This window comes from Cordyceps javanica, chromosome 5 (assembly GCF_051103115.1).
Source record: "Cordyceps javanica chromosome 5, complete sequence".
In the NCBI taxonomy this organism is placed as follows: domain Eukaryota; kingdom Fungi; phylum Ascomycota; class Sordariomycetes; order Hypocreales; family Cordycipitaceae; genus Cordyceps; species Cordyceps javanica.
In genome coordinates this window covers 2,271,256-2,295,406 of record NC_139299.1, presented here as the reverse complement: position 1 = coordinate 2,295,406, position 24,151 = coordinate 2,271,256, and the positions used below count along the sequence as shown (strand labels likewise).

Here is a 24,151-nt window from a genome sequence, read left to right as displayed (position 1 = left end):
CAGTACATGCAGTTGCATCTATCAGTTGCCTGCAACTCCTACGTCCTGCACGGCACAAAAATCCATTATAGACGTGTAGAGCTAGCAGAGGACAGCTATAGACACAATATGCATAAACTTTACCAACACATAAACTTTTAATTGTCGTACAATAGCCGATGACAGCGTGCAGTCATGTCTGCGCGACCACAGTACAGGGTAGCTGTTCGTAAGCTAACAGCAAAAGCCGTGGCACCTATCGAAGTATCGGCCCACCGGGCAACTATAGGTACTTCTCGCATTCTGAGCCCTCACCCGCTGAGTAAGTACGGTAGAACTCTGCAAGCGGCGGTGCAAGCACCAACAAACGAACGAAAATGGCGAGGAAGAAGAAGGACAAGACGAAAGACGGCACTGCCCCAAGAGGCCAGAAAGATACGCAATTTCAACAGAGCCAAAGTTCCGGGAAGCCGTTGAATACGTCGAAAAGTAACCACTGCCACCGCTACCACTCCGCACACCAAGCTAACCACGGTACATTATCAGATAGCTTTACGCTCGCCGACGAAGCACGTCAGACTAGTCAGCATGACCGCTCATTCTGGAACCAGGCGACGAAGCTTCGGCTGATGACCGTCCCGTTCATAAGTGCCGGAATCAGCGAGCCACTGAAGGCCGGCCAACACAATGAAACAGACGAGCGTCAATCTAACACGAACACGCCCAATCACCACAATAAATCGAGCACAGAACCAGAAGCGGAAGCAGAAGCGGAAGCCGAAGTGGCCAATGAATCCTGCAGACCTCCAAACGTGATAATCGGTCACGATAGAGCAGGAAGTGGCAAAGCCTCGCACACAGGCGAAGCAACCGAACCAGAGGATGGCATATTCTACTACGATACTGGCCGTAGCTCGTCGATCAAGCACCACGGAAAGGGCAAAATAACCATGGCACACACATCAATGGAAGCATCATTCGAACAAGAGAAAAGCGACAGCGATGGTGAAATCATACTGTTCAAAGGCAGGTTGAATGCAACGCACAACTTCAAGGACACCATCGACATGGGAAACATCCGTACAGAAATACATGCTGTTGAGAAAGAGATAGAAGAAAAACCGCACGAAGTTATCGCAAAACAGAAAACCACGCGTGGAAGGAGAGGTGGGAGGCAAGCAAAAGCCAAAAGAGCTGCTGCAGGTATCACAGACGAAGAACACGATGGAATGCTCGCTGACTACATTGAAAATATGCGCGAAAATGGGGAGATGTATGGACTGTTGCAGCCCACGGTGGCTGCAGAAGAGGTTGAAGACCAGAGCAGCAGCACGAATTCCAGCGGCGATAACAATTCAGACAAGCTCCCTGTTGCAGCTGCACTAGCCATGCAATCCAACAAGCAAACTCCAGACTGGTTCTCGAAAGAAGGCGACACGCAGTATACTGACTTGGATCTAATGGACCATGAGCGTCCAAGTATCCGGCGTAAAATGGGCAAGGGTGCAAAACAGAAACTAGATCTTAGGTTTGCCGACATCGATTCGGAGACAGAGCGCAGACTCCAAGCAACATGGCAGAGCGACCGCCTACGAAAAGCCGAACGGAAAAGAGAACGCGAGCAGCTCCACGTGTTGAACCTCATCGGAAAGAAGGCGAAAGACGCCGAGGATATGCGTTTCAAGTACCCCAAAGGCATGAGCCTTGAACAGGTCGCGGACGAAATAAAATGCTTCCTCATGAGTGTCGAGGACAGGTACGGCTCTACATTCCCGCCAAGACACTATCTATTAAGGCAATTTTATAGCATCTGCCTACCACCAATGGATAAGCACGCCAGGAAGATGATACACGAGCTGGCGAATAAGTTCAACGTTAAGTCTAAATCTATCGGCAAAACCGACCAACGCCGACCAACGCTGTATCGCACAAAGCGCACCCTACGATTTGACAATGAAGCCTTCGACCTGGCCGTTAGACGAATCCATCGCCGATACTTCCCTCGACTTGATTATAAAGGCAAGAACTCGCAGGGGCACTTTTCCCACAACGGATACACCGAGGCAAGCTACCGTGACGGCGAAGTTGTTGGTGGCTCTGCTCCAGAATTGAGCACAGAGAATCGCGGCAGAGCTATGTTAGAGAAGATGGGATGGAGCATTGGAACCGCCTTGGGTTCAGAAGATAACAAGGGAATACTCCTACCCGTCACTCAGACCATGAAAAGATCAAAAGCAGGACTAGGTTAAAGTTTGACATCACTTGAGCTGCCAATTTGAAATGATCATGTGCACGAATTCATTGCCTCGAGACCCTATTCTCGAAATTTATTGTACAACCGCAAAAACCCCGTTGACCGTGAAGACATTGCCCCCAATAAAGCAAACCATCCGTAACGCATTAAGAAACCCAACGGCAGGGCTATCTTCAGCCCGCAGATTCTCAAAACATGAGATACTGATGCCACGCATAAAATTCAAATGACACCGAAACAGAAAACCAGCAATCACATCACATCCCAATTTATTTTGTGGAAGAGATGAACTTGGTGACAGCCTTGGTACCTTCAGAGACAGCATGCTTGGCCAGTTCACCGGGCAGAATCAGACGAACAGAAGTCTGAATTTCACGGGAAGAGATGGTGGACTTCTTGTTGTACGCGGCAAGCTTGGAGGCCTCGGTAGCGACGCGCTCGAAGATATCTTTATCAAAATCAGCATGCGTATACAGTTAACGGACAACTAAAAACTCACCATTGACGAAGGAGTTCAGGATAGACATGGCACGGTTGGAGATACCAGTGTCGGGGTGGACCTGTTTGAGGACTGGAACACGCGTCAGTTGGTAAACGCGACCACAACGCGAAATGGACCCGAACACGTACCCTTGTAGATGTAAGAGCTGTAGGTCTCCTTGCGAGTCTTGGAGCGCTTCTTCTTGTCACCAGAAGCCGCAGTCTTCTTGCCAGCATCCTTCTTCTCGGGAGCCTTGGAGGCAGTGGCGGGAGCCTTAGCGGCGGGCTTCTTGTCGGCGGCCTTGGGGGGCATTTTGATGATATAGAGCGGAAGAAAAGACTGATGTATTAAAAATTGAAGCGAGTTGTTTGATTGTTGTCAAAGACACGAGTTAGGCAGCGGATGATGGCAAGAGTTGATGGCGGAGGAAGAACGGTTGGGGGGCGGGCTGGGTTTTTGTAGCTGGGTGACGCGCAGTGGTCCCAGGTTACTGATTGCTTTGGGGAGGTGGTCAATGAGATGGACGTGGGCACACAAGTGATCTAGCTAAATCAGGTGGCTAGACTAGCTGGTCACTGGCGGAGGTTGAAATGTGGTTGGTTGAGGCCACCCTGAGGACCCGCAATCCACAGTGCCTTTGATGCCACGTCCTGGCTGGTGATTTCAAGCCCAGCCTAAGCCGTCGCGCGTTTTTTGTTGTTTTGGTTTTTTTTGGAGCTATTTTCTGATTGGGCCACAGTGCCTCCATCTCTACCATAGCACTCCCTCATCCTTTACCCACGTTAGTTCTTTTGATGGAGACAGACATTCAGGAAGCGATCGCGTCCCATCGCCGTTAGATCTGAGCTGCATTTGTGTGTAAATCAACGCGCAGTTCCTTGTGGACGTGATCGGGAAGCTGCCTGATGATGCTTTTGCGCCCCTGCGTTATGCATTCACAGTTGCGCACAATGGGCCGACTCCATAGTTTATTAGACACTTAGAAATCTACTATCAGAGCTTATTTCGTCGCCATTGCTGGGTTTCAAGCAGTACCCGGCAGTTCCCTGCACGCTACTTTGCGCAAAGATTTGGCAGTTCTGTACGGAGTACTGTGAGGCTCTTGTGAAACCCCCTGGTGTGCTGGAGCTAGCTGACTGGGCCGTTAGATAGGCTTCGCCTTTTTATTGATGATGAAGCATGTTCAGGCCAAAAAATGGCTCGGTTTCTTCAACGAAACAAGAACCCAAAAGGTGAAGAGATCCTGATTATTTCCCCAAGAAAACCTTCAGTTTACTTAGTTTCATCCAGATTTACTTCTCGTTCGAGGCATTACGTCAAGCTCTGGCTGATCTGAAGAACTTGCGCGCCGAAAGGAAACAATAGCACAAACAACAACACTAGATTGCATAGAGTTCTTAAGAGATTGACCAGAGTCAACTTTTCGAGCGATGCGCACCGAGGGTGGAAGAGCTGTTAAATTTATTTGCAGAGGCGAATACGGCTGTCGCAGCCACTGTTTATTATTTTCCACGCGTGTGTTCCTGTTTAGGACTAGCTTCAAATTGACCAGGTGGCTACCTTTTTTTGGGCGCGGGTGATCCCAGATCACGTAGCTTACGCGCCAAAAAGTACTTAACCTCCGTGCCCCCCGCCAGCGTACCGCACACAGTCAATTATCATCTCTGCAATTCATCTATCAGCACCCTGCTTATTGTCGCCCTGCTCGACCAATTATTCGCTCCTACCACTTTTTAAACCTCTTTCAAATCAATCAAAATGACCGGCGGTGGCAAGTCTGGTGGCAAGGCCTCTGGCTCCAAGAACGCTCAGTCGTACGTGTTTGCCTGTTAGGCACATACACTCTGCTGCATACTAACCTTTGTTGTCTTTTAGCCGTTCCTCCAAGGCTGGTCTGGCGTTCCCTGTTGGTCGTGTCCACCGCCTTCTTCGCAAGGGTAACTACGCCCAGCGTGTTGGTGCTGGTGCGCCCGTTTACCTCGCTGCCGTTCTGGAGTATCTCGCCGCTGAAATCCTGGAACTGGCTGGCAACGCCGCCCGTGATAACAAGAAGACTCGCATCATCCCCCGCCATCTTCAGCTCGCCATTCGCAACGATGAAGAGCTGAACAAGCTGCTGGGACACGTCACCATCGCACAGGGTGGTGTTTTGCCCAACATCCACCAAAGTAAGCCGGCAATTTTCCATTCGAAACGTCATACGCTAACTCGTATCAGACCTTCTACCCCAGAAGACTGGCAAGGGCAAGAGCGGCAAGAACGCCAGCCAGGAACTGTAAATGGGTTAATTTCTTTTGCTTTCTCGCGATGGTTCGTTTGGGTTGCAATGACAGGGGTCACGGTTCCGGGTTTTCGGTTGTTTTTATGCGCTCAGGGTTGTACAATAATCCCCAAGGCTATGGTCATGAATAAGATTACACATCTATTTTGCAATACTTCCTTTATGCTCGAACTGTTTGTTCATCTAAGTTGCACACGCGCTTTGATAAAACTACTAGGCACAATCGGCACATCGACTCTGGCACGGGAGGAGTAATGACGTTGCTCAAACCGAAGAGAAATAAATTGTAACACGCCGTAGGCGGCTTGATCTAGCAATTCCATATGCAATTGGAAGCAATTTCAGTTGTCTAGTCATGTAACTATCCTCCACAAATCCGTGTTTATGATTACATCGTGCACTGACATGAGAAATCAATGTCCACTTGCTGGGTGTGGCGGCGCTGCAGTTCGTTAATCGCTGCACTGGAACACAATGCCTATGCGGAAATTGGTACTCACGATCCAAAACTGGGGATGGCAGGTTTCTTTCGTATTTCGATCCTGCAAAAAGTTAACATTTTCCTCTCCTGAGATCGCAGTCGAAGGAGTTCATGTAACGTGTGTACCTCCGGGGGCGGTCGGCGGGACATATGGATCGGGGTGTTTCCAGCCGTTTAGCAGCTTCTCGGTTTCGGAGAGCAAGGCCTGCAGCTAGTCAGATTATATTCACGTTCTGATTGATGAAAAGACGGACTCTTTGTTGTCTGGGATCGGTTACATGGCGATTTGCCTCAAATAACGATCGGATGTACAGCGCTTGACCTCTCCATAATTGCCGTTGAACAGCCCAGTCCAAAGCAAGGCGCAGCGATCGGCGATACAAGGACCTATCATAAAGAAACGCGACTGTCAGACATAAATCAACTCCGTGGAATATAGTCCGAGTTTAATACGAACAGTGTAGCCTGTCGCGTAGACATGTTTCCCCTCCGCGATTGCTCGTTGGATGCTGCTGGAAGCGCGGTCGCACGACTTGTGAAGATTTCTGGGACAAGTGCAATTCGGTCTCTGCGCACAAATTGATCGCTCAAGTAGAGCTTGGTCCTGTAGGTTGCCCAGCCAAATATTGATAATGTAAAGGCCGAGAGCTCACTGGTCAGTTGGAGAAGGCTCTAGTAGGGCAGGTAGTCGCCTTGTGGCCTGGCGTTGTTTCTTAGGCACTAAACCCATCACCGACCTCATATGCGCCACAATGCTACAGCCACAGCCAGGTGTGCCTTTATCAGATAGGGATAGATAAGAGCTGATAAGGCAACTGTACGACGTCAGGTTCGGTAACATACGTGGATAATACAGTTTAGATGCACAGTTTTGACATCCAAGATAAATACGTCGAAAGAGAGTCTGTTGCAGTATGCTATTGCGCCAGCTCCCTGGCATGCGTGCATGTGCAAAGAACGGATTGAAGACTGACCAGGTGTGATTTGTTGATGAAGGCCACTTTTTCTCACGTGACAGATCTTTTTCTCTAACGTGCAGAGCTAGAAGTTCTCCGTCTCCTTTGCGTCACACCAAAGTAAGAGCGCAAGTAGCTGTCATTTCCACCCAACAGGTCTGTCAGGAACAGGCAAACCAATCTGCAACAATGCTGTCGCGTCGATTAACAACCGCAGTGCGAATGGCACCCATGTGCCATGTCCGCCAGCGCCGTACAATGCAGCCAATTGCCATGATGCTCCCTAGCATGATGCAGACGGTTCGTAGCTATGCGGACAAAATCGTTCAGGTGCCCCAAATGGCAGAGTCAATCTCTGAGGGCACTTTGAAACAGTTTACCAAGAGCATTGGCGACTATGTCGAGCTGGATGAAGAAATTGCGACTATTGAGACTGACAAGGTGATACAATCTTGCCGGACAAGCTATCGTCCTGTCTAACCAACTGTTTATAGATTGATGTTGCTGTCAACGCTACTGAGGCCGGTACCATCAAAGAATTTTTCGTGAATGAAGAAGATACGGTCACTGTTGGACAAGATCTCGTCCGCATTGAGTCGGGCGGTTCGCCAGCTCCCGAGAAAGAGTCGACGAAAGCTAAGGACCAGGAGAAACCAACAGGCGAGCCTGCAACCTCTGAGCAGCAGAAGCAACCTGAGACAAAGCAGGAGACAACGCAGGAGAACAAAGCCCAGGCCAAGCAGGAGACCAAGCAGGAGACCAAGCAGGAGACCAAGCAGGAGACCAAGCAGGAGACGAAAGTCCAGTCCGAGAGCGCGTCACCAGCCGCTTCCAAACGGCCTGCGGCGGAGAAGAAGGATACCGCTCTCTCTGAAACCCAAACCTCTAGTTCTGGGTCTAGTCTTGGTAACCGGGAAGAAAGACGTGTATGTTATGGATTTGTGTTGGGAGTTGGCATATACTTGCAAAACTAACTCGTTCCGCAGGTCAAGATGAATCGCATGCGCCTGCGTATCGCCGAACGCCTGAAGCAATCCCAGAACACTGCTGCTTCCCTCACGACTTTTAACGAAGTTGACATGTCCAATATCATGGAATTTCGCAAGTTGTACAAGGATGATGTGCTGAAGAAGACCGGTGTCAAGCTTGGTTTCATGAGTGCCTTTGCTCGTGCATCCGTCCTTGCTATGCGCGACTTACCTGCTGTCAATGCCTCGATTGAGGGCCCCAATGGCGGTGATACGATCGTTTATCGTGACTATGTCGACATCAGCGTCGCAGTTGCTACTGAAAAAGGCCTTGTTACGCCTGTCGTCCGCAACGTTGAATCTATGGATATGATTGGTGTGGAGAGCTCCATCGCTGACATGGGCAAGAAGGTTGGTGCTGCGCTATACATGAAAGGATAAATGGTTCAACTAACGCTATCGGAAACAGGCCCGCGATGGCAAGCTGACAATTGAAGACATGGCTGGTGGGACATTCACGATCAGCAATGGCGGCGTTTTCGGCTCCCTCATGGGAACCCCAATCATTAACTTGCCCCAAACTGCTGTCTTGGGTCTGCACGCCATCAAGGAGCGACCTGTGGTGGTCAATGGAAAGATTGAAATCCGACCAATGATGTACCTTGCACTCACATATGACCATCGCCTTCTTGATGGTCGCGAAGCTGTGCAATTCCTTGTCAAAATCAAGGAGTACATCGAGGACCCTCGCCGCATGCTTCTGTAAAATTCCATACTCTACCAATCTTTTAGAAGTAATACATCTTAGATCACTAGTTACTTGTACAATACAAAACCATTGGCAATGCGCTTGACATGTGCATGTGTCAATCCAGTATTCCGTTCATTTTGCCTCTCTTAGTAGATACATATCCACACAATGCCCGCCTGTCGCGGCTTGTACCAGGTACTGACCGGTGCTGCGCCACAGGTGAAGCAAATGCAGATCCACCGACCCCTTAACGTCTCGACAGCTCCAGACACTCCACGGCCTCTCCCATGATCTGAGCGTTGCATTGACGGATACAACAGCTTTTAGCATGAGGCGCGGGCATGATACGCCGCAGCTGTACATAACGAACATTGAGACCAGGTCACAGTACTTACACGAAGTAGCACTGTAAGGTGAATATTGTGCACAATCTCGTCTCATAGCTGGTGATATCAAAGCATGGCTATCATGCCTTTGCAATGGAGGTCGTCGTAGCGGCGGCTTTCTCTCTACGCCTGTTGTTGCTTTAGAGGGCGATGGGTACACCAAGTACTACAACAGGGATACATATGGTGCAGGTTTTTACACAATCTAAGTTATTCTGGCTTCTACTAAAAAAGTATATCAAAAATTTAGAAGAAATGGCTTTCTTGTCATTTTGCCCAGTTTTCAGCTATCAGACACCTCGTCACTTTATTAATCTCTATTTGTTCGGGCCATTGAAAGCGTTCACTCCACAGAGAGTCATTTACCTGAAATCGCACGCCCCTTTTTTTTTTGCAGCTACTTACCGTACATCGCAAGTCTCCGCAAGGAATAAAATACAAATGTATTGTGAACTCTGAGATAGCAAGTAGGCAAAACTGATGGGCAAATCGATCTCGGGAAAGCTCCTAAAATTATTTCGAGGCTCTTACAACCATTCTTACACTATATCCCGCGAAGTTCGCGGGCGTTTTTTTTTTCTTCTTCGAGCAAAACCCAGAGAGGCACTATCGCCAAGCATATTTCAGGGCTACTATTCTTTTTTAAAAACCTTTTTTAATTTATGTACTTGGCCAACAAAGAAAAAAACAAAAACAAAATCAAAATCAATACCCTGAGAGGCAAATATTTCTTCACACAGTTAATAATATTATGCATTACCGTACAATGGTACCCATAACATTACAGATCATACATATTTCTATTTACCCGGCGTGTCTATAATGGCAACTGCATGAGCGTCTTGAGTCTGGCTCGAAACAGTCCTACTGCTGTTGCTTTTGCATGACCTCAGATGACCTCCACCAGTTAACGAGCACAGTTCTTGCTGCCTGAAACCCTACTATGATGACGCCGAATATCGTATATAGCAGTAGAAATATGGCTTGTGCCAGTAAAGCAGCTGGTGCGTAGCCTGAAGTGTCTGAATGCACATCTGCTGTAAGCGAAGGATCATTTCTATCTTCAGTTGTAGAGGCGTTGCTGTGCTCTTCGCGACGTCGTAGCCGCGCTGCACACCGCGATACTGTATGATCGTGTCTTTTGAGCGGCGAAACTTCCTGGGGCATCGCGAAGTTCACCATCAAAAGCTCATGTGCCTCTGTCACATCACAACGCCTTTGCGCTCGTGAGGACATGCCGCCAGCACTCGCTTCCTCGACATCATACCTACTTGACGCAATGGTATATCGGCGTCTTGGCTCTCTCCTTTCATAGAAATTGGTAGGTGGCTTGTCTCTTACCAGACTTATGCTCGGCCGCGACTTGGAGTTTGTTTGATTTGCATCGGTACGTGTCAGCGAATATCGTGTCGATTGAATGTTCACTTGGTTGACGTCAAGTACAGAATAGGATGAGGGCCTTTGAAAGAGACTGTGTCTCTCATCTGGCCTTGACACATTTTGATCGCAAGCTGTCTGCCAGCGCAGTTCGCCAACTGCTTTTAGTCGATTTTCCAGCGGCGCACACGTTGGCTTCGCTTCATCTTCACTGGCGCTCCGCGACGTGCCATCAATAGTTGTCTTAGGCGCCTTTGGCATTCTGCATGATCTGATGCTGGGCCTTGGGCTTGCTTCTTGCTCTGTTTCGCTGGCGTAATCGCTCTGATGCTCCGTAATCGCCTGAGTGCTCCAGCCCTTGAGCAGTTGCGTGTCACCATACGCGTCACCCGACTCCCTACCCAGAATTGGCTCTGATGGATAGCTGCAGAGTGGTTTCCACGTTCGTCTTTTCCCTGTAGGCGGAGTATCTGGAAGGAGCAATATTGGCACAGACTCCTTAAAAGGGCATGGGGTTTTATCTAGTAGCAAAAGAGACTTCAGACAGTCCCGAAGGCTATTACCAGGTAAGTTTGGGGGGGCAATTTCTATTCGCCAATAGTTCGGGGGGCGTATCTGTAGAATGAATTTGCTGCCATCCTCCTCCATGCACCAACACTGGCTTCTAGGGAACATCGGCTGTACAACACTTCCACAGCTTAAGAAGGGCACGGAGCTTGGAGCTCGATAAAGCTTCAGCGAGCCTGGCGATAAGTTAGTCAAGATAAATATACCGGTTTTGACAACCAACCAATTGCAATGATTCTCTCGAAGTGGGACTGCCATGGCGCAACGCTGTCTCGATTGCTGTTGTCCAGACTGAAGGCCTGGTCGCTGAATGCGACAAGGGAGGTGACTTTCGCATTGGGATGATTGAATATTGTGTCAGCCTCCCCTTTACTCCTCTCCCTAGGCTGCGGTGTCCTCGGTCGTGGTTGCAGCAGCGTTGGCGCGGTTGCGACTCGCCTTTGCATGATGCTGCTTCCTCTTGATAACCTTTCAGGCATGGAGAATACGCTTCATGGACAGCCGTAAACAGACACGTCCAGACTGTCAGGCTATCGACGGTTTAGTGCACAGTCTAAAGCCTGGCTATACCCCCCGAGGCAATCAAGACCGGTCTTACAGCTTCTCTCTGACCGGCGCAATTGGCTCGCATTAGTCATCTGCACGGTTTTTTTTTTACAGTACAGTTGTATCACAGCAGTAACCGTGGTAGATAGGGGGTGGCCGAAAAGCAGCTGGGATCAAATTTTTGCTGACCCTTTTGACATAACTGATGGAGGTCGGCTACGGCGATCTAAAAGGGCTGGTTGCAAGATGAAGTTGTGGTAGTTATTGCCTGTCGATGGCAATTCGGTTGTGGTGTGGAAGCACGCACTGTAATCGTAAACCCCCACCCCACTTTGTCATTTGTTAGGCAGGTAATAGCCAACAAGCTGGTGGCGTGCACTTGACGTCAACCACGAGGAGCTCCAAAACAACCACCTGCACGCATACCTAGCAGCCTTGTAAAGAACGCCTACTGTGCTGGTAGAAGACTCAATATAGTGAAATACAGACCAATAAAGGTATCATGGAGAAGGGCCCGAACTTACCCGGAAGAGCCCCGCTCGCCTCGACGGCACCCCATCCAATATACAGCTCGCTCGTGGACCTGTCCAACTTCGACATAAATGCTGTTCTTCGAGGCATGCAACTCACACTCGTTGGTGGTGCGTTCAACAAAGAGGAGTGACAAGTTCTGAAACAGAGATTATGACTTGCTAATGCACCAAGGTAAGCGCATCGAGCGCTTCAAAATCCAGCCATGTTCACCAGCGACCACTACAGGCAGGCGGCTTATGCCGTGGTCATTGGCATTGCAATACGCCTGATTGTATCCGTTCCGGTATGTATCTATCCAATGCACCTCTCTTGGCCTCAGCTAAGACATCCTTGACTAGATTGTCCTGGTGAAGCTTATCATTTGGCTACTTTCTTTCGTTATCTCCTTGGAGGCTGCCACGTGGGACGACTCGCTCCTCAGTGGCCTTGACTTCGTGGCGGAATACGTATTGCAAATTCCCTTTTTTCTAATGGTGCTTATGCGGTACATGGTACCGACGCTAGATGACCTGTATGGCTCCGAGTTGACCATCCGCCCTGCAAAAGTGCTGACGAGATAGGTTTATGCAATCCTTACATTGGGTCGATTTGACATATACACAGAAGCACAAGCATGATGACCGGGATCAACTTCGCGGCCTCTATTACCCAAACTTCAGTCAATATGGAGGGACCTCTAATGTGAAGCCCAGCAGGGCTGATAGTTGGGCTACTATGTACGCATTTGTGGGCAGATTTGGTCGCAAAGCCTTGCTTTCCCTTGCCATTTTCGCACTTTCCCATATGCCAGGGATCGGTCAATTCGTACTGCCAGCCACCAGTTTCTATACTTTCAAGAAAGCCGTCGGAACGGGCCCTGCAGTTGTCATCTTTGGTACTAGCGTGTTCCTGCCGCGAAGATATCTCGTCATATTCCTGCAGACATACTTCTCATCTAGGAGTTTGATGCGCGAGCTCCTGGTGCCATACTTCTCCCGGGTACAGTTCACCAAGGATGAAAAGCGAAATTGGTTCAGAAATCGTGAGGGTGTGCTGTTTGGTTTTGGACTTGGTTTTTATGTTCTCACTCGGGTTCCTCTCGTTGGAGTATTGATATATGGAATCGCTGAAGCTTCTACGGCGTATCTGGTAACCAAAATCACTGACCCACCACCGCCAGTATCAGAAGCCCGACAATACGCGCAGAATCAGCAGGTTTGGAGGAACAAGCATGAGATTCTGAGTCTCTCGTTAGCAAATCTGGACAGATTGCAGATTTGCTCCTTGAAAGACAACAAATACGAATAATACATACAAAGGTACATATGAAAACGAATTAGACATCAGTGTTACCAATCCTCTATCACTGAGTAAGACTCATGCCCGGTATCTTGGGAGTGCTGCATCACAGCTCTATTGCCCTGGCCCATGAATTCACAGCCTGAGGCATTACACCTGCGAAGGATACCGTCTGTCTGGCTATCAATGATCTCGCTCAGTTGAACGTGGCCTGTTTTTTCAGCATGTCTTTGTCCTTCAGCTTGCCCTGAGCCGATCCAACCACAGCCACCAACATCGCACTTCAGAATTAAACCATCCATGTTTGTAAAATAATGAGCGTTGTAGAGCTTTTCGACTAGCTCTTGAGCCTTGCTGAGAACTTCCTCGTCCTCTACCGACCATATTGTCCGATCCATTTCGGGTGGCAGCGTAGGGTCGGTATATGGATATTCGGAATAACTGAATGCAATTCGGTCGTAGTGAATGCCAGAATACACTAGAATGCACTGGTCACGCTTGCCTTCTCCGAAGGAAATAAGGTTCTGTGTCTGTGGTCGGTTAGATTCTTTCTATTCATGTTTTTTGAGCGGGAGATACATTCCTCTACATCATACGTGCAAATCTTTATGTCAAAGATTGAGGAAAGGATGCTTAGTTCTATACCGCCTCCCCATCTGTCGGGGTCTATGATGCTTCGGCAATACTGCTCGGAAGGTACGCCCAGTATAGCTTCCGAATACACATCTGCGTGTTGCTGAATGTAGTCTGCCATCATTTGTCGCAGCTTCGATGGTAGCACTGGCTGGGGTATAGCGCCCCCAAACGCAGTAAATAGACAGCTATTATCACTTGGCATTACCCGGAGTACTGCCCAGCAATTAGCAACCTATTCAGTACAAATCATTTCATGCGTTCGACTTACACAGAGTCCCATCTCTAGAGTTCCAGGGCACATTAACATCTTCAGGTTTCGCTTTCTGTCCTTTGTGATGCTTTATCTGTTCCTCGCCACCGGGCTGACTTGGCAATGAATGGCGTTCCTCGTTCGGCACAAGGGTCAGCGTCTGTCCATGAAGACCAAGTTTCTTCACGGGCTGATCAGTTCCAGCCATATCTATGCTTTTCATTGCGCTAGGTGGCCCAAACTTGATACCGAAGTTGGTAAGAAGAGTCCTAGTTTTCAGCTCCGAAATCACGTCTCCGAGCGTGGCATCATCTTTAAGGGTGACGATACCGGTTCCACCCGGCCATTTGTAGCGAGCTCTCATATTATGGGCTGAATCGTATACCAAGCGGAATTGAGAGGTGCGATATTGCGGCTCTTGGATGCTTAATGTTGAGATTTTCTCTTTAGTGTGGTAATCAGTGTCGAACCGGCCGAGCGCCTGGTGTTCTTCTTTGGACAAATGCTCAGTAAGTAGGTAGGTAATAAACGATGCTATCTTGGAGTCGACGCATCCATGGACTGGGCCTAGTCCCTGTGCACTTGGGACTGTGTGGTGGCCCTTCTTATTAGGTACATGTGCCACACACCCACTTCTCGAAAGAGGGTGCTAGAGGGCAAAATAGTTACCTTAGCAGAGTAGCTATACTAAAAAATATACTTTTTATAGCTCTTGTATCCAAATAACTCAGAATAAGAAAAATAAAAAATAAGTATAAAAAATATTGTTCTCTTATTAAATTTTATAGCCTTAATTAATTAATTAATATTTATACTCTAATCAACCACGTCTACTAGATTGCAAGAATTGACCATCTACCCGTTACTTCTAACCACGGACTGTGCAAAGTGAAGTGCCTGTAGACCAGCGATCCTGTTGACTGTTGGCATAGTCAGAGAACAGAGGCTCGTCAGTATCGACGTGTTGTTGCCAGTCACTTCCAGCCTCTGGCTAGGCAATTCTGGCGGACTCCCCGGGTCTAACACTTTATTTAAGCTAAAAGACTGACATAATTGTTTAACTACCTACTAATAGAGTTTTAGTAGGTATATATTTCTATTAAGCTAATATTCGGATGCACTTTATGAAAAAGTCTCCAGTGGGTTATTATTATTCAAAGGTTACTACTTGCCACCCCGTGCTAACTTGTCTGGAGTACCCTTGCTGCCTTGGGTAAGCTCTGCCCTGCCCCCACTCGTCTCGGAGCTAATTACATAAGCCGTGAGTGAGCCATGTCCATGTCGAGACGGCGCTTTGCGACCTTCTCTACGACGCGTTACCAGCTTTCAGCCACGCGACGCACCTTATCATCATCTCACAAGTCGATTTCTCGTCTTACTGCTAAGAAAAATTAACATTGGCTACCAATTGCAAAATCACGCTATTCAGATGTCTGGTAGGCGCAGCTCTGCGCTTGCGCGGCGCAAATCTGCGACTCCACGTAGCGACGAGGATGTAGACATGGAAAACAACGGTGCGGGGGGGTTGGAGAGTGATGCAGAGGGGGAAGTGATCATCGACGGGCGTGACGGGTTGTACGAAATGATCGATCGTCTGTCAACGTTGTTATGCACCATTTCTGAAAAGTAAGGAGCCACGCAGATGCGCATGAGCTGGCTAACAAGTCATCAGCGGCGAGGAACTTGCTTCGGGCTTCCAGCGCATTCCGAACCGACGAACCGTGCCTGATTATTTTGAAATCATATCGGATCCAGTGGCCTTCAGTACTGTCAGGGTATGCACAGATAATTCCAGGTTCTCACCTGATGCTGACGGGGGACAGGGTAAAATACAAAAAAAGCATTACGCAAATTTCCAAGAATTTGTCAAAGACGTATGCCAGATTTTCCACAATGCTCAAGTTTATAATAGACCCTCGGCTCCGATCTTTGACGCTGCGATCAAATTACAAGGAATCTTCAGGAAAGAACTAGAAAAACTTCTGCAAGCCTCGCAAATTACGAAAGACGAGGCCACTCTACCTGATCTCGGGGAATTGCCGCCTGTGGAAGAATCTCCACTCCGAGATTCTGACGCCGAGGAGGAGGAGGAGGCAGACGATGACGACGACGACGATGAAGTGGATGATGATGACGATGACGAATATGGTGCCGGCGTTGGTAGGCATCGCAAACGTCGGCCGCCACGGTCATCCACGAGAGACCACGATGTCGACATGGATGATGAGTCTCACAGAGGAAGAGGGCGTCCCCCAATGGTCCTCACACCAGTTGAGGCACGCATCGCGTCGGTTCTCAGAGGTATTCGCAGGTTCAAGGCAAATACTGGCGGCTTGCTCGTAACCCCTTTCGAAAAATTGCCCGACAGAGCGGCGCTACCGGACTACTATCAAACAATTACGAGCCCAATTGCTCTCGACAACATCAAGAAGAAAGTGAAACGCAAGAAGTACAACAGCGTTGACAAATTTCTGGACGACATGAATTTGATGTTTGAGAACGCGAAAATATACAACGAAGATCAAAGTGAGCTTTACCAAGCTGCTGCTGAGTTACAAAAGGAGACTCAGGCATTGGCCGAGCAAGAGAAGGCCAAGTCAGATGATGAGTTTCGTGATGAGGATGGGAAGCTACCAGTAGCTTCCATCGAGCATGACGGGAACACTTGGAAAGTTGGTCAGTATTTTGGGCCCATGGGTGCAGAGATCTATCTACTAACAGGAAATAGGAGACTGGGTCCATATTCGCAACCCAAATGATCTCGCCAAACCGACGGTAGGCCAAATCTTCCGCATGTGGCAAGATCGTGAAGGAGAAAAATGGATCAATGCATGCTGGTACTATCGTCCTGAGCAAACTGTCCATCGCTTCGAGAAGCATTTTTTCGAGCACGAGGTTGTAAAAACAGGACAATACCGCGACCACCAGATCAACGAAGTTGTAGATCGTTGTTTCGTTATGTTTGTGACCCGGTTCAACAAAGGCCGTCCGCGTGGCCTTCCAGTCGATAAGCATGTCTACGTGTGCGAATCTCGATACAACGAGGAGAGCTTTCGATTCAACAAAATCAAGACATGGGCAAGCTGTGTTCCGGATGAAGTGAGAGATCGCGATTACGAAATGGATCTGTTTGATGGTTCTCGCGCAATGACGAAGGTTCCCAGTCCAATCAAGCATCTTTTACGTGAGGATGCGAAAGACTCGGATGACCTTCCACGCCCAACTTGGGGTAGTCCGAATGCCCCGCCGATTGTTGGCGCTGTGCATCGCCGGCTGCCAGAATCGCATGTGAGTATTTGATTCCCTCGATTTAAGCCACCTTGCATTTCTATTGCGGCGACTAATTCCATTTTTTAGGAAACGCCGCCTCCCGAATCAACTCGGGCAAACGCGGCTACTGTCTCGGAGAGCCAGCTACATCCGGCCCCCCAGGGCCCCGTGATCTCACAGGGCAAGGACACGCATGGAGATCACCAAATCCCAGGTGCTGCTGCCTATGGTAGTGCTCTTGGGCCTGCCTCGCCCGGCCACTATCATGCACAGGCAATGAATGCTCAACCAAGTACACCCCAGCCAGGGGCGCATCCCCCGCATCAGACGCCAGTACCGCTTCCACAGATACCAGCGCATGCCACCTCAGCGCGTCCCGTACTGTACACACAGTCGCATCAACCTGGATTTGCTCCAGGCTATACTGGAGGCTTTTCTCAATCTCCGGCTACCATGCGCTATCAGCAGATCGGGAATTCAGGCACGCCGGGGTACAATGTGGCTCACGGTCCGCGAAACGTAGCAACTCAACCCCAACCAGGCCACCATAATAATGCCTATAACCCACCCCGCCCACCAGAGGTCTACACTCTGCCTGATAGTGCAAACGACGCTTTATCGACTCAAATGCGCACTCAGCTTCAACACGATGATGCAGGAAGAGTACTTTTTTTTACCACACCGCCCTCAGATCGTCCGCGTCATCAACTCTCTCCTGACTGCAGTGATCTGGGCCATAGCCTGCGATATCTCGCAGGACGAGAAGAATGGCGAGTGCAGAGAGCGGCCAAGCGAAAAGCACGCGATCGAACACTGTCGCATAGCCCTGCAAAGCGTGCAGGCTTGGGTTTTGTTGGCATAAAATATGGACAATTTGCCGGGGAGGCGAGAAGAGCTGTGAACCATTGGTTTACCCAGATTGGCCAAGACACGGAAGAATGGAAACAGGAGAGCGGCCTTTGTCATTAATTTCTATTTCGATATGCGTATCCAATGACACATACTGGCCTACGCGTTTCACGATGAAGTTGCCTTCATGACCTCGGTTGAGTGCGGCCGGGAACGCTACTTTCATGCAACAAAATGAAAACTTGAGGCGGCGTTCAAACTAGAACTGCGGTTTGCATGGTAAAGCTGATACAGATCATACCTACTTAGTAATCATAGTGTAACGGGATGTGACTTTTTCTAATGGTACCTCTATTGTCTACGTAAACGTCAACCATCAATAACTTTGCCGCTGTCGTTGTCTAAGCATTTGCTGGGGCTTCGTCATTACGAAATCGGCCCGCACCTAATTTATACATCAGGCTCTCGTAGACGGCCCACTGTGTGGCATTCACAATGAAGGCTCTTATACTACATACTGTGAGGCCTCGAAAGAAAGGCTTTATGCCACTTTCACTAAACATACACTTGGCTATCGACCAAGCGCCCTTTCTTTCCAAACCAACCCTCTTCTGGGCCGTATTATGGCTTAGCAGTGGCCTTTGGGTCTGAAGTCGGGTCTTGACTACATCAAGTGGAAATACACTTGCCCAAGTAGCAATCCCAGCCAGGCCACCACAGAGCAACACCCGTGGAGCTTCATCCTTGATGGAGAATTGCTTCATCCCCTCCGCTAGGGGCCAATTTTGAATCGCAAGTTCATAGGACCAGAAATAAAATCCGTATCCGATACTGTCTCGCAGTGCTGTCACAACTCCCCCGAAATATAGGCCTCTTGCTCCCTCCTTGCGCCATATCTCTGTAGTAATATCAAGGCAAGATTTCCGTTCGGGGAGTGCCATTTGAGCCTTGCATTTAACCAACTCCGTCGGGGCGCTGACTACCCATGTCGCAAGGCCACCACCAGCGCCAGCCAACCAAGTGATGCCAAGGCTCTTTTCTACCCCCAAGGCGCGCCTCAGAGCCAATTCTATGCGATTGTATGATACGAATAGAATAGCATTTAGAGCACCGTATCCGAAAAGTGGTGCTGCAGTACCAGCCAGGAGCGATCTGGTGTTTTGGAAGGTAGCTGCTGTTTTGCTTGAATGCTGAGTTTGTTGGCGGATTTTCACGATGTCAAGAGGATTGCCAACTATTATTCCTACAGCACCGCTCACATAGCCGGCCCAGAAGTCGGTAGACATGGCCAGTAGAACCTTGCTATACGAATTGCAGGCATCCAAACCAGACTCATCAATACCAAATTAAGCTCGTTGTCAGAACAGAATTGGTAAGGCATAAAAAGCTCAACGTGGTGTTGTCATATGCGATGGAAGTGTGCCGTGTGCGTGATTTTTCAATTAGTCGCACTTCCGTTTACAGTGGGGAGACAAGAATAACGCTCGGTACCCCATTTCATACTACAATATACTACTTTAATAATATATTGCTTAATATCAAATTATATAGGCTTATTTACTTATTTGTATTTTACATGTTTTTTATGAGGGACACATACCTAAGTACCGAGCGGTATTTTTGTAAGCCCACTGTACCTACCTTGTATTTATCAGCTGACAGCGCGCGAGGCAAGACCCGTAACTGGTGGCGCGCTACGCGTCTTCACCGATAACAGCCAACAGTTACTGCACACCGTATTCGCTATACTGGAGCGAAGAACGATCAGCTTGGCCAATTTTCAGATATGTAAGTTAGGAACATTCATTTCAAAAGCTATTTTCTAATAAATCAAAAGGGATAACTCCGTTTCGAAAGTCGCAGCTACGCCGACGCGATACCAGCGTACACATAGCGTTGGCCAACTACATAAACCGTTCAAATGCCCGCGGTCCGCCTCTCATGCATCGGCGATGGAAAGACCATCGCGCAAGCGAAAACGAGTCGACTACAGAGGTTCTGATGGGAATGCAGATGATGACAAGCCGTATACAAACGCGGCCAGACTGGCACTTGCAACCCGGGATGCGAATCGGTTCCCGGTGTTTGAAGCGAAGGATAAATCGACAGTGTTTCGCAAGGCCTTTTCCGTTCCTCTGAGAGATAAATCTAGCGTCTACTACAGCCCAAGCAGACCTCCACCGACCCTAGGCCTGAGACGAGGGGCGGTATTCATGGCGAAGCCTTTACACGACCCAAGTGGAGAGTTCGCCATCGTGCTATATGACCCAACAATCGATGACATAGCGAATACAGTGGGAAAGGCAGAATCGTTCGATGAAAATAAAGAGTCGAAAGCCCCTCAAAAATTGGATTCTCCTCTCGTCCACAAAAGCCTGGCCGAGATATTAGGGATCAAGAAAGCCGTTAACAATAAACATCCACGTGTTCCAGTCGTTCTTGATCCCAAATTAGCCAAGATCTTACGGCCTCATCAAGTGGAAGGCGTCAAATTCATGTATCGCTGTGTTGCTGGTCTCATTGATGAGAAGGCGAACGGATGCATCATGGCAGACGAAATGGGTCTTGGAAAGACCCTACAATGCATTACACTTTTATGGACATTACTAAAGCAATCACCTGACGCTGGCAAATCAACAATCCAAAAAGCAATAGTTGTTTGCCCTGCCAGCTTGGTGAAGAACTGGGCCAACGAATTGACGAAGTGGCTTGGTACTAATGCCATCACTCCATTCGCAATCGATGGGAAAGCCTCGAAGGAAGATTTGACGCGGCAGCTCCGACAGTGGGCTATTGCTTCAGGGAGATCAGTTACACGGCCCGTGATTATTGTATCATATGAAACGTTACGATTGAACGTGGAAGAACTCAAGCATACGAAAATTGGTCTGCTTTTCTGTGACGAAGGCCACCGCCTTAAGAACGGAGATAGCAACACATTCAATGCGCTGAATAACTTGAACGTGAGAAGACGGGTCATCTTGACAGGTACTCCTATCCAGAATGACCTGACCGAGTATTTCTCTCTGACTAGTTTTGCAAATCCTGACCTGCTCGGCTCACGACTTGAGTTCCGAAAACGCTTCGAGATTCCTATCCTCAGAGGCCGTGATGCAGATGCTTCGGAACAAGACAAAGAGCGTGGTGATGCGTGCACATCGGAGCTACTTGCTATTGTCAACAAGTTTCTCATCCGCAGGACTAACGATATTTTATCTAAATACTTACCTGTCAAGTACGAGCACGTTGTCTTCTGCAGCCTTGCTCCATTCCAGCTTGATCTGTACAACTATTTCATCACCAGTCCTGATATCCAAGCTTTGCTACGAGGGAAGGGAAGCCAGCCCTTGAAGGCGATCAATATCCTCAAGAAACTTTGCAACCATCCGGACCTTCTCAATCTAGCTGAAGACTTGCCTGGCTCTGAGAACTGTTTTCCTGAGGATTATGTTCCCAAGGAAGCTCGTGGGCGCGACCGCGAGGTAAAGCCATGGTATTCCGGGAAAATGCAGGTTCTGGATCGTATGCTTGCTCGCATTCGTCAGGATACAAATGACAAAATTGTTCTCATCAGCAATTATACATCAACGCTAGATCTATTCGAAAAGCTCTGTCGCTCACGCCAGTACGGGTGCCTGCGCCTGGATGGCACCATGAACGTTAACAAGCGCCAAAAACTTGTGGACCGTTTTAATGATCCTGAGGGAGATGAATTTGTATTTTTACTGAGCAGCAAGGCAGGCGGCTGCGGTATCAACCTGATTGGTGCAAACCGGCTTATTCTCTTCGACCCCGACTGGAACCCGGCCGCAGATCAACAGGCTCTTGCACGTGTGTGGCGTGACGGCCAAAAAAAGGATTGCTTTGTCTATCGCTTCATCGCTACTGGTACTATTGAGGAGAAAATTTTTCAGCGCCAATCGCACAAGCAGAGCCTTTCATCATGCGTGGTAGACTCTGCAGAAGACGTTGAGCGCCATTTCTCTCTCGACAGCTTGAGGGAGCTCTTTCAGTACCGATCCAACACAAGAAGCGACACACATGACACATTCAAATGTAAAAGGTGTCGGCCGGATGGGAATCAATACATTAAGGCTCCGGCACTTTTGTACGGTGACACCAGCACCTGGAACCATTTCACCAACGAAGGCCTGAAGCCCATCCAAGATTTGTTGTTGAGGCAGGAACATGGGGAACGTGATGTGTCCGCTGTGTTTCAGTACGTATCGCATTAGGTTGAAACTGGCTGTCACAGTTTCTACTCTTACTCCAAACTCGACATCGACCTCTATATGTTGTCGTGTAAATACACACGAGAGTCTTCTGTTTCCATAGCTTGCAACTGCCATAATATTGGCGACGACCTCTGCGAAATTACTAGTGGTTGCTTCACTCGCTTTTAGCTAGGTCTGACTTTTGTTCATCAGCATGTTTCAATGCCTTTTATAGTGCACTAGGAGTTTCCACGTGATGCACTGCGAGTATATACATGCATTCTTGGTGATCACCGGCGGGGACAAAGGCATCACTCGATTCTATCGAAGTAAAAACGAAGCATTGTATCAGAGATGGTGTTCTTGGCCCGCTTGGGAACGAGCGCAATTTCTACGGCGGCTCCCCCGTGGATGAGAAGCATTTATCCGAAGGCCCTTTGTAAGTAATCATTTTATACTGTTCCTGTCGCGATATCTACTGAAGGAGGGGTAGTAACCGGCTGACAGACTCTGGAAGCCCGGGCTTGAACTAGCAGCTCGGTGCGGGGAGGCTTTGTTCGAAACATGGCTGGCAGTCAGGCCCCGGTAGACAATCCTGCGCTGCGGTCATGGTGGGAATGATAGAGAATGTGCGGCCAGTTTTTATAAAAGCAAAGCTTAGCGGGGCTCGATAAAGGGTAGCTCAAGCTGCCGCTTTCCAGACGCGTTGACTACGTGACCGATCTTTTGCTAGGTGGTGTGGGGGGACAGGGCAGTCCTTATTACAATGTGCCTGGTAGACTGGGCAGATGGCCTGTTGTCGTTATCCTCTACTCCGTAGTAACACGTGAGCTTCGATTTCTACATCCATTGCTTTTTGCGCCCTGTACCCGGACAACTGAAGAAGTGTTTACCAGCTGACATCAGCAACAGCATTCGATACTGTAGGTACCATCGATTTATCAGTTGGGTGACATCTTCGAACTACCGCCTACGATATACGGCCGCCTTTCTCTGGCTCTATTACTGGTATGGTACGCATTTCAGAATAGCAGCCATATTATACTATCCCAGTTTCATGGCTATGCTAGGTGATAGCTTGTGGTTAGCAATCTTACGACCAGCTGTCAGGGCTACGCCCACGTCTTAAATTTGGGGTCAAAATACGCCCCCGGGGGGGGGGGGGGGGGGGTTGTCAGGACTATAAATGAATTTGTATACGCCAGTGGCTCATAAATGATGCCGGGAACGCGACGGGGACCGTGTGACGGGTCAGCAAACATCAAGCAAAAATCATCAGACTTCGGCTACAAATTACTACGAGTGAAGGTACTCAACAGTACCCACACTACAGACTCAAAAAATAAAAGGACAAATAAGAACAAGACGATACATGACACAGAATCATGAGCCATGGTTACGCCGTTGGCAGTAACGCGCTCACCCTGCAACCCAACAACAACTACAGGGTAGCAGGCAAGTGGACCAGCCACGGGCACATGCGAGGGCCACATTGTGGACCAAAAATTCTTTCCTTCTTCGAACAACCAGCCAGCCTCACCTCTAAACTCGAGCCAAGATCGGTGTCTATCCTAATATCATTCTAAACCCCGCACAGATGTCAAGAAGTGATAGCGGCAGCGAATTTTCAACCAAGTACCTCCGGCAGCTCACAACGGAGTTAGCGGAAGACCTGGATAAAGTCCGTAATGCGGATGATTTCAAGGTCGACTCTGTATCGTTTCTGATCCATGCACTGGCGCAAGGCAGTAGTCAATTTCCCAAAGACGACAGAAATCGAATCATCCAAGCCAGCGAAGAGCAGAAGAGAAATGACAGAAGCCAGCGATAGATTGGACGCAATTAACTGCTATACACAACCGGTGCAGAGTCCGCTGGACGGGCAAACACAGACAAACTGGATGTGAGATATGGAGCTCGAGGAAGGCGTGCAATGTCACGAAGTGCGCGCGCAGCGCTATCACGTCGCCATCGGCCGCAGTGGGCTATGAGCTCAGAACCCGACGTAGGGCTGCGAGCAAACACCATCAAGTCACCGACACACTACGAAAAGATAAGGGCAGTGCACAGGCAAAGCGACAATACCCCATGCA

The 24,151-nt window shown here is 48.8% G+C and overlaps 6 protein-coding genes across 6 annotated transcripts; 5 read left to right on the top strand and 1 right to left on the bottom strand.

The window, feature by feature from the left end:
- Window positions 1-356: 356 nt before the first annotated feature.
- V2A60_007927 (uncharacterized protein) lies at window positions 357-2,228 on the top strand (the record flags this gene model as incomplete). The annotated part of the gene is made up of 1 exon (XM_083259207.1): window positions 357-2,228. The coding sequence occupies one exon, from the start codon at window positions 357-359 to the stop codon at window positions 2,226-2,228; it is 1,872 nt and encodes a 623-aa protein (XP_083115333.1).
- A 274-nt stretch (window positions 2,229-2,502) lies between these two features.
- V2A60_007926 (histone-fold-containing protein) lies at window positions 2,503-3,026 on the bottom strand (the record flags this gene model as incomplete). The annotated part of the gene is made up of 3 exons (XM_083259206.1): window positions 2,503-2,681; window positions 2,733-2,804; window positions 2,864-3,026. 3 exons carry the CDS (start codon window positions 3,024-3,026, stop codon window positions 2,503-2,505), a joined length of 414 nt encoding a protein of 137 aa, XP_083115332.1.
- Window positions 3,027-4,472: 1,446 nt separating this feature from the next.
- On the top strand, window positions 4,473-4,993 carry V2A60_007925 (histone-fold-containing protein; the record flags this gene model as incomplete). The annotated part of the gene is made up of 3 exons (XM_083259205.1): window positions 4,473-4,528; window positions 4,590-4,882; window positions 4,932-4,993. The coding sequence occupies 3 exons, from the start codon at window positions 4,473-4,475 to the stop codon at window positions 4,991-4,993; spliced, it is 411 nt and encodes a 136-aa protein (XP_083115331.1).
- A 1,697-nt stretch (window positions 4,994-6,690) lies between these two features.
- V2A60_007924 (uncharacterized protein) lies at window positions 6,691-8,166 on the top strand (the record flags this gene model as incomplete). Its single annotated transcript, XM_083259204.1, has 4 exons — window positions 6,691-6,873; window positions 6,927-7,358; window positions 7,419-7,811; window positions 7,870-8,166. 4 exons carry the CDS (start codon window positions 6,691-6,693, stop codon window positions 8,164-8,166), a joined length of 1,305 nt encoding a protein of 434 aa, XP_083115330.1.
- Window positions 8,167-11,763: 3,597 nt separating this feature from the next.
- V2A60_007923 (uncharacterized protein) lies at window positions 11,764-12,121 on the top strand (the record flags this gene model as incomplete). The annotated part of the gene is made up of 2 exons (XM_083259203.1): window positions 11,764-11,844; window positions 11,900-12,121. The coding sequence occupies 2 exons, from the start codon at window positions 11,764-11,766 to the stop codon at window positions 12,119-12,121; spliced, it is 303 nt and encodes a 100-aa protein (XP_083115329.1).
- A 3,186-nt stretch (window positions 12,122-15,307) lies between these two features.
- V2A60_007922 (uncharacterized protein) lies at window positions 15,308-22,079 on the top strand (the record flags this gene model as incomplete). The annotated part of the gene is made up of 6 exons (XM_083259202.1): window positions 15,308-15,351; window positions 15,398-15,500; window positions 15,549-16,401; window positions 16,454-17,013; window positions 17,083-17,224; window positions 19,858-22,079. 6 exons carry the CDS (start codon window positions 15,308-15,310, stop codon window positions 22,077-22,079), a joined length of 3,924 nt encoding a protein of 1,307 aa, XP_083115328.1.
- Window positions 22,080-24,151: the final 2,072 nt, after the last annotated feature.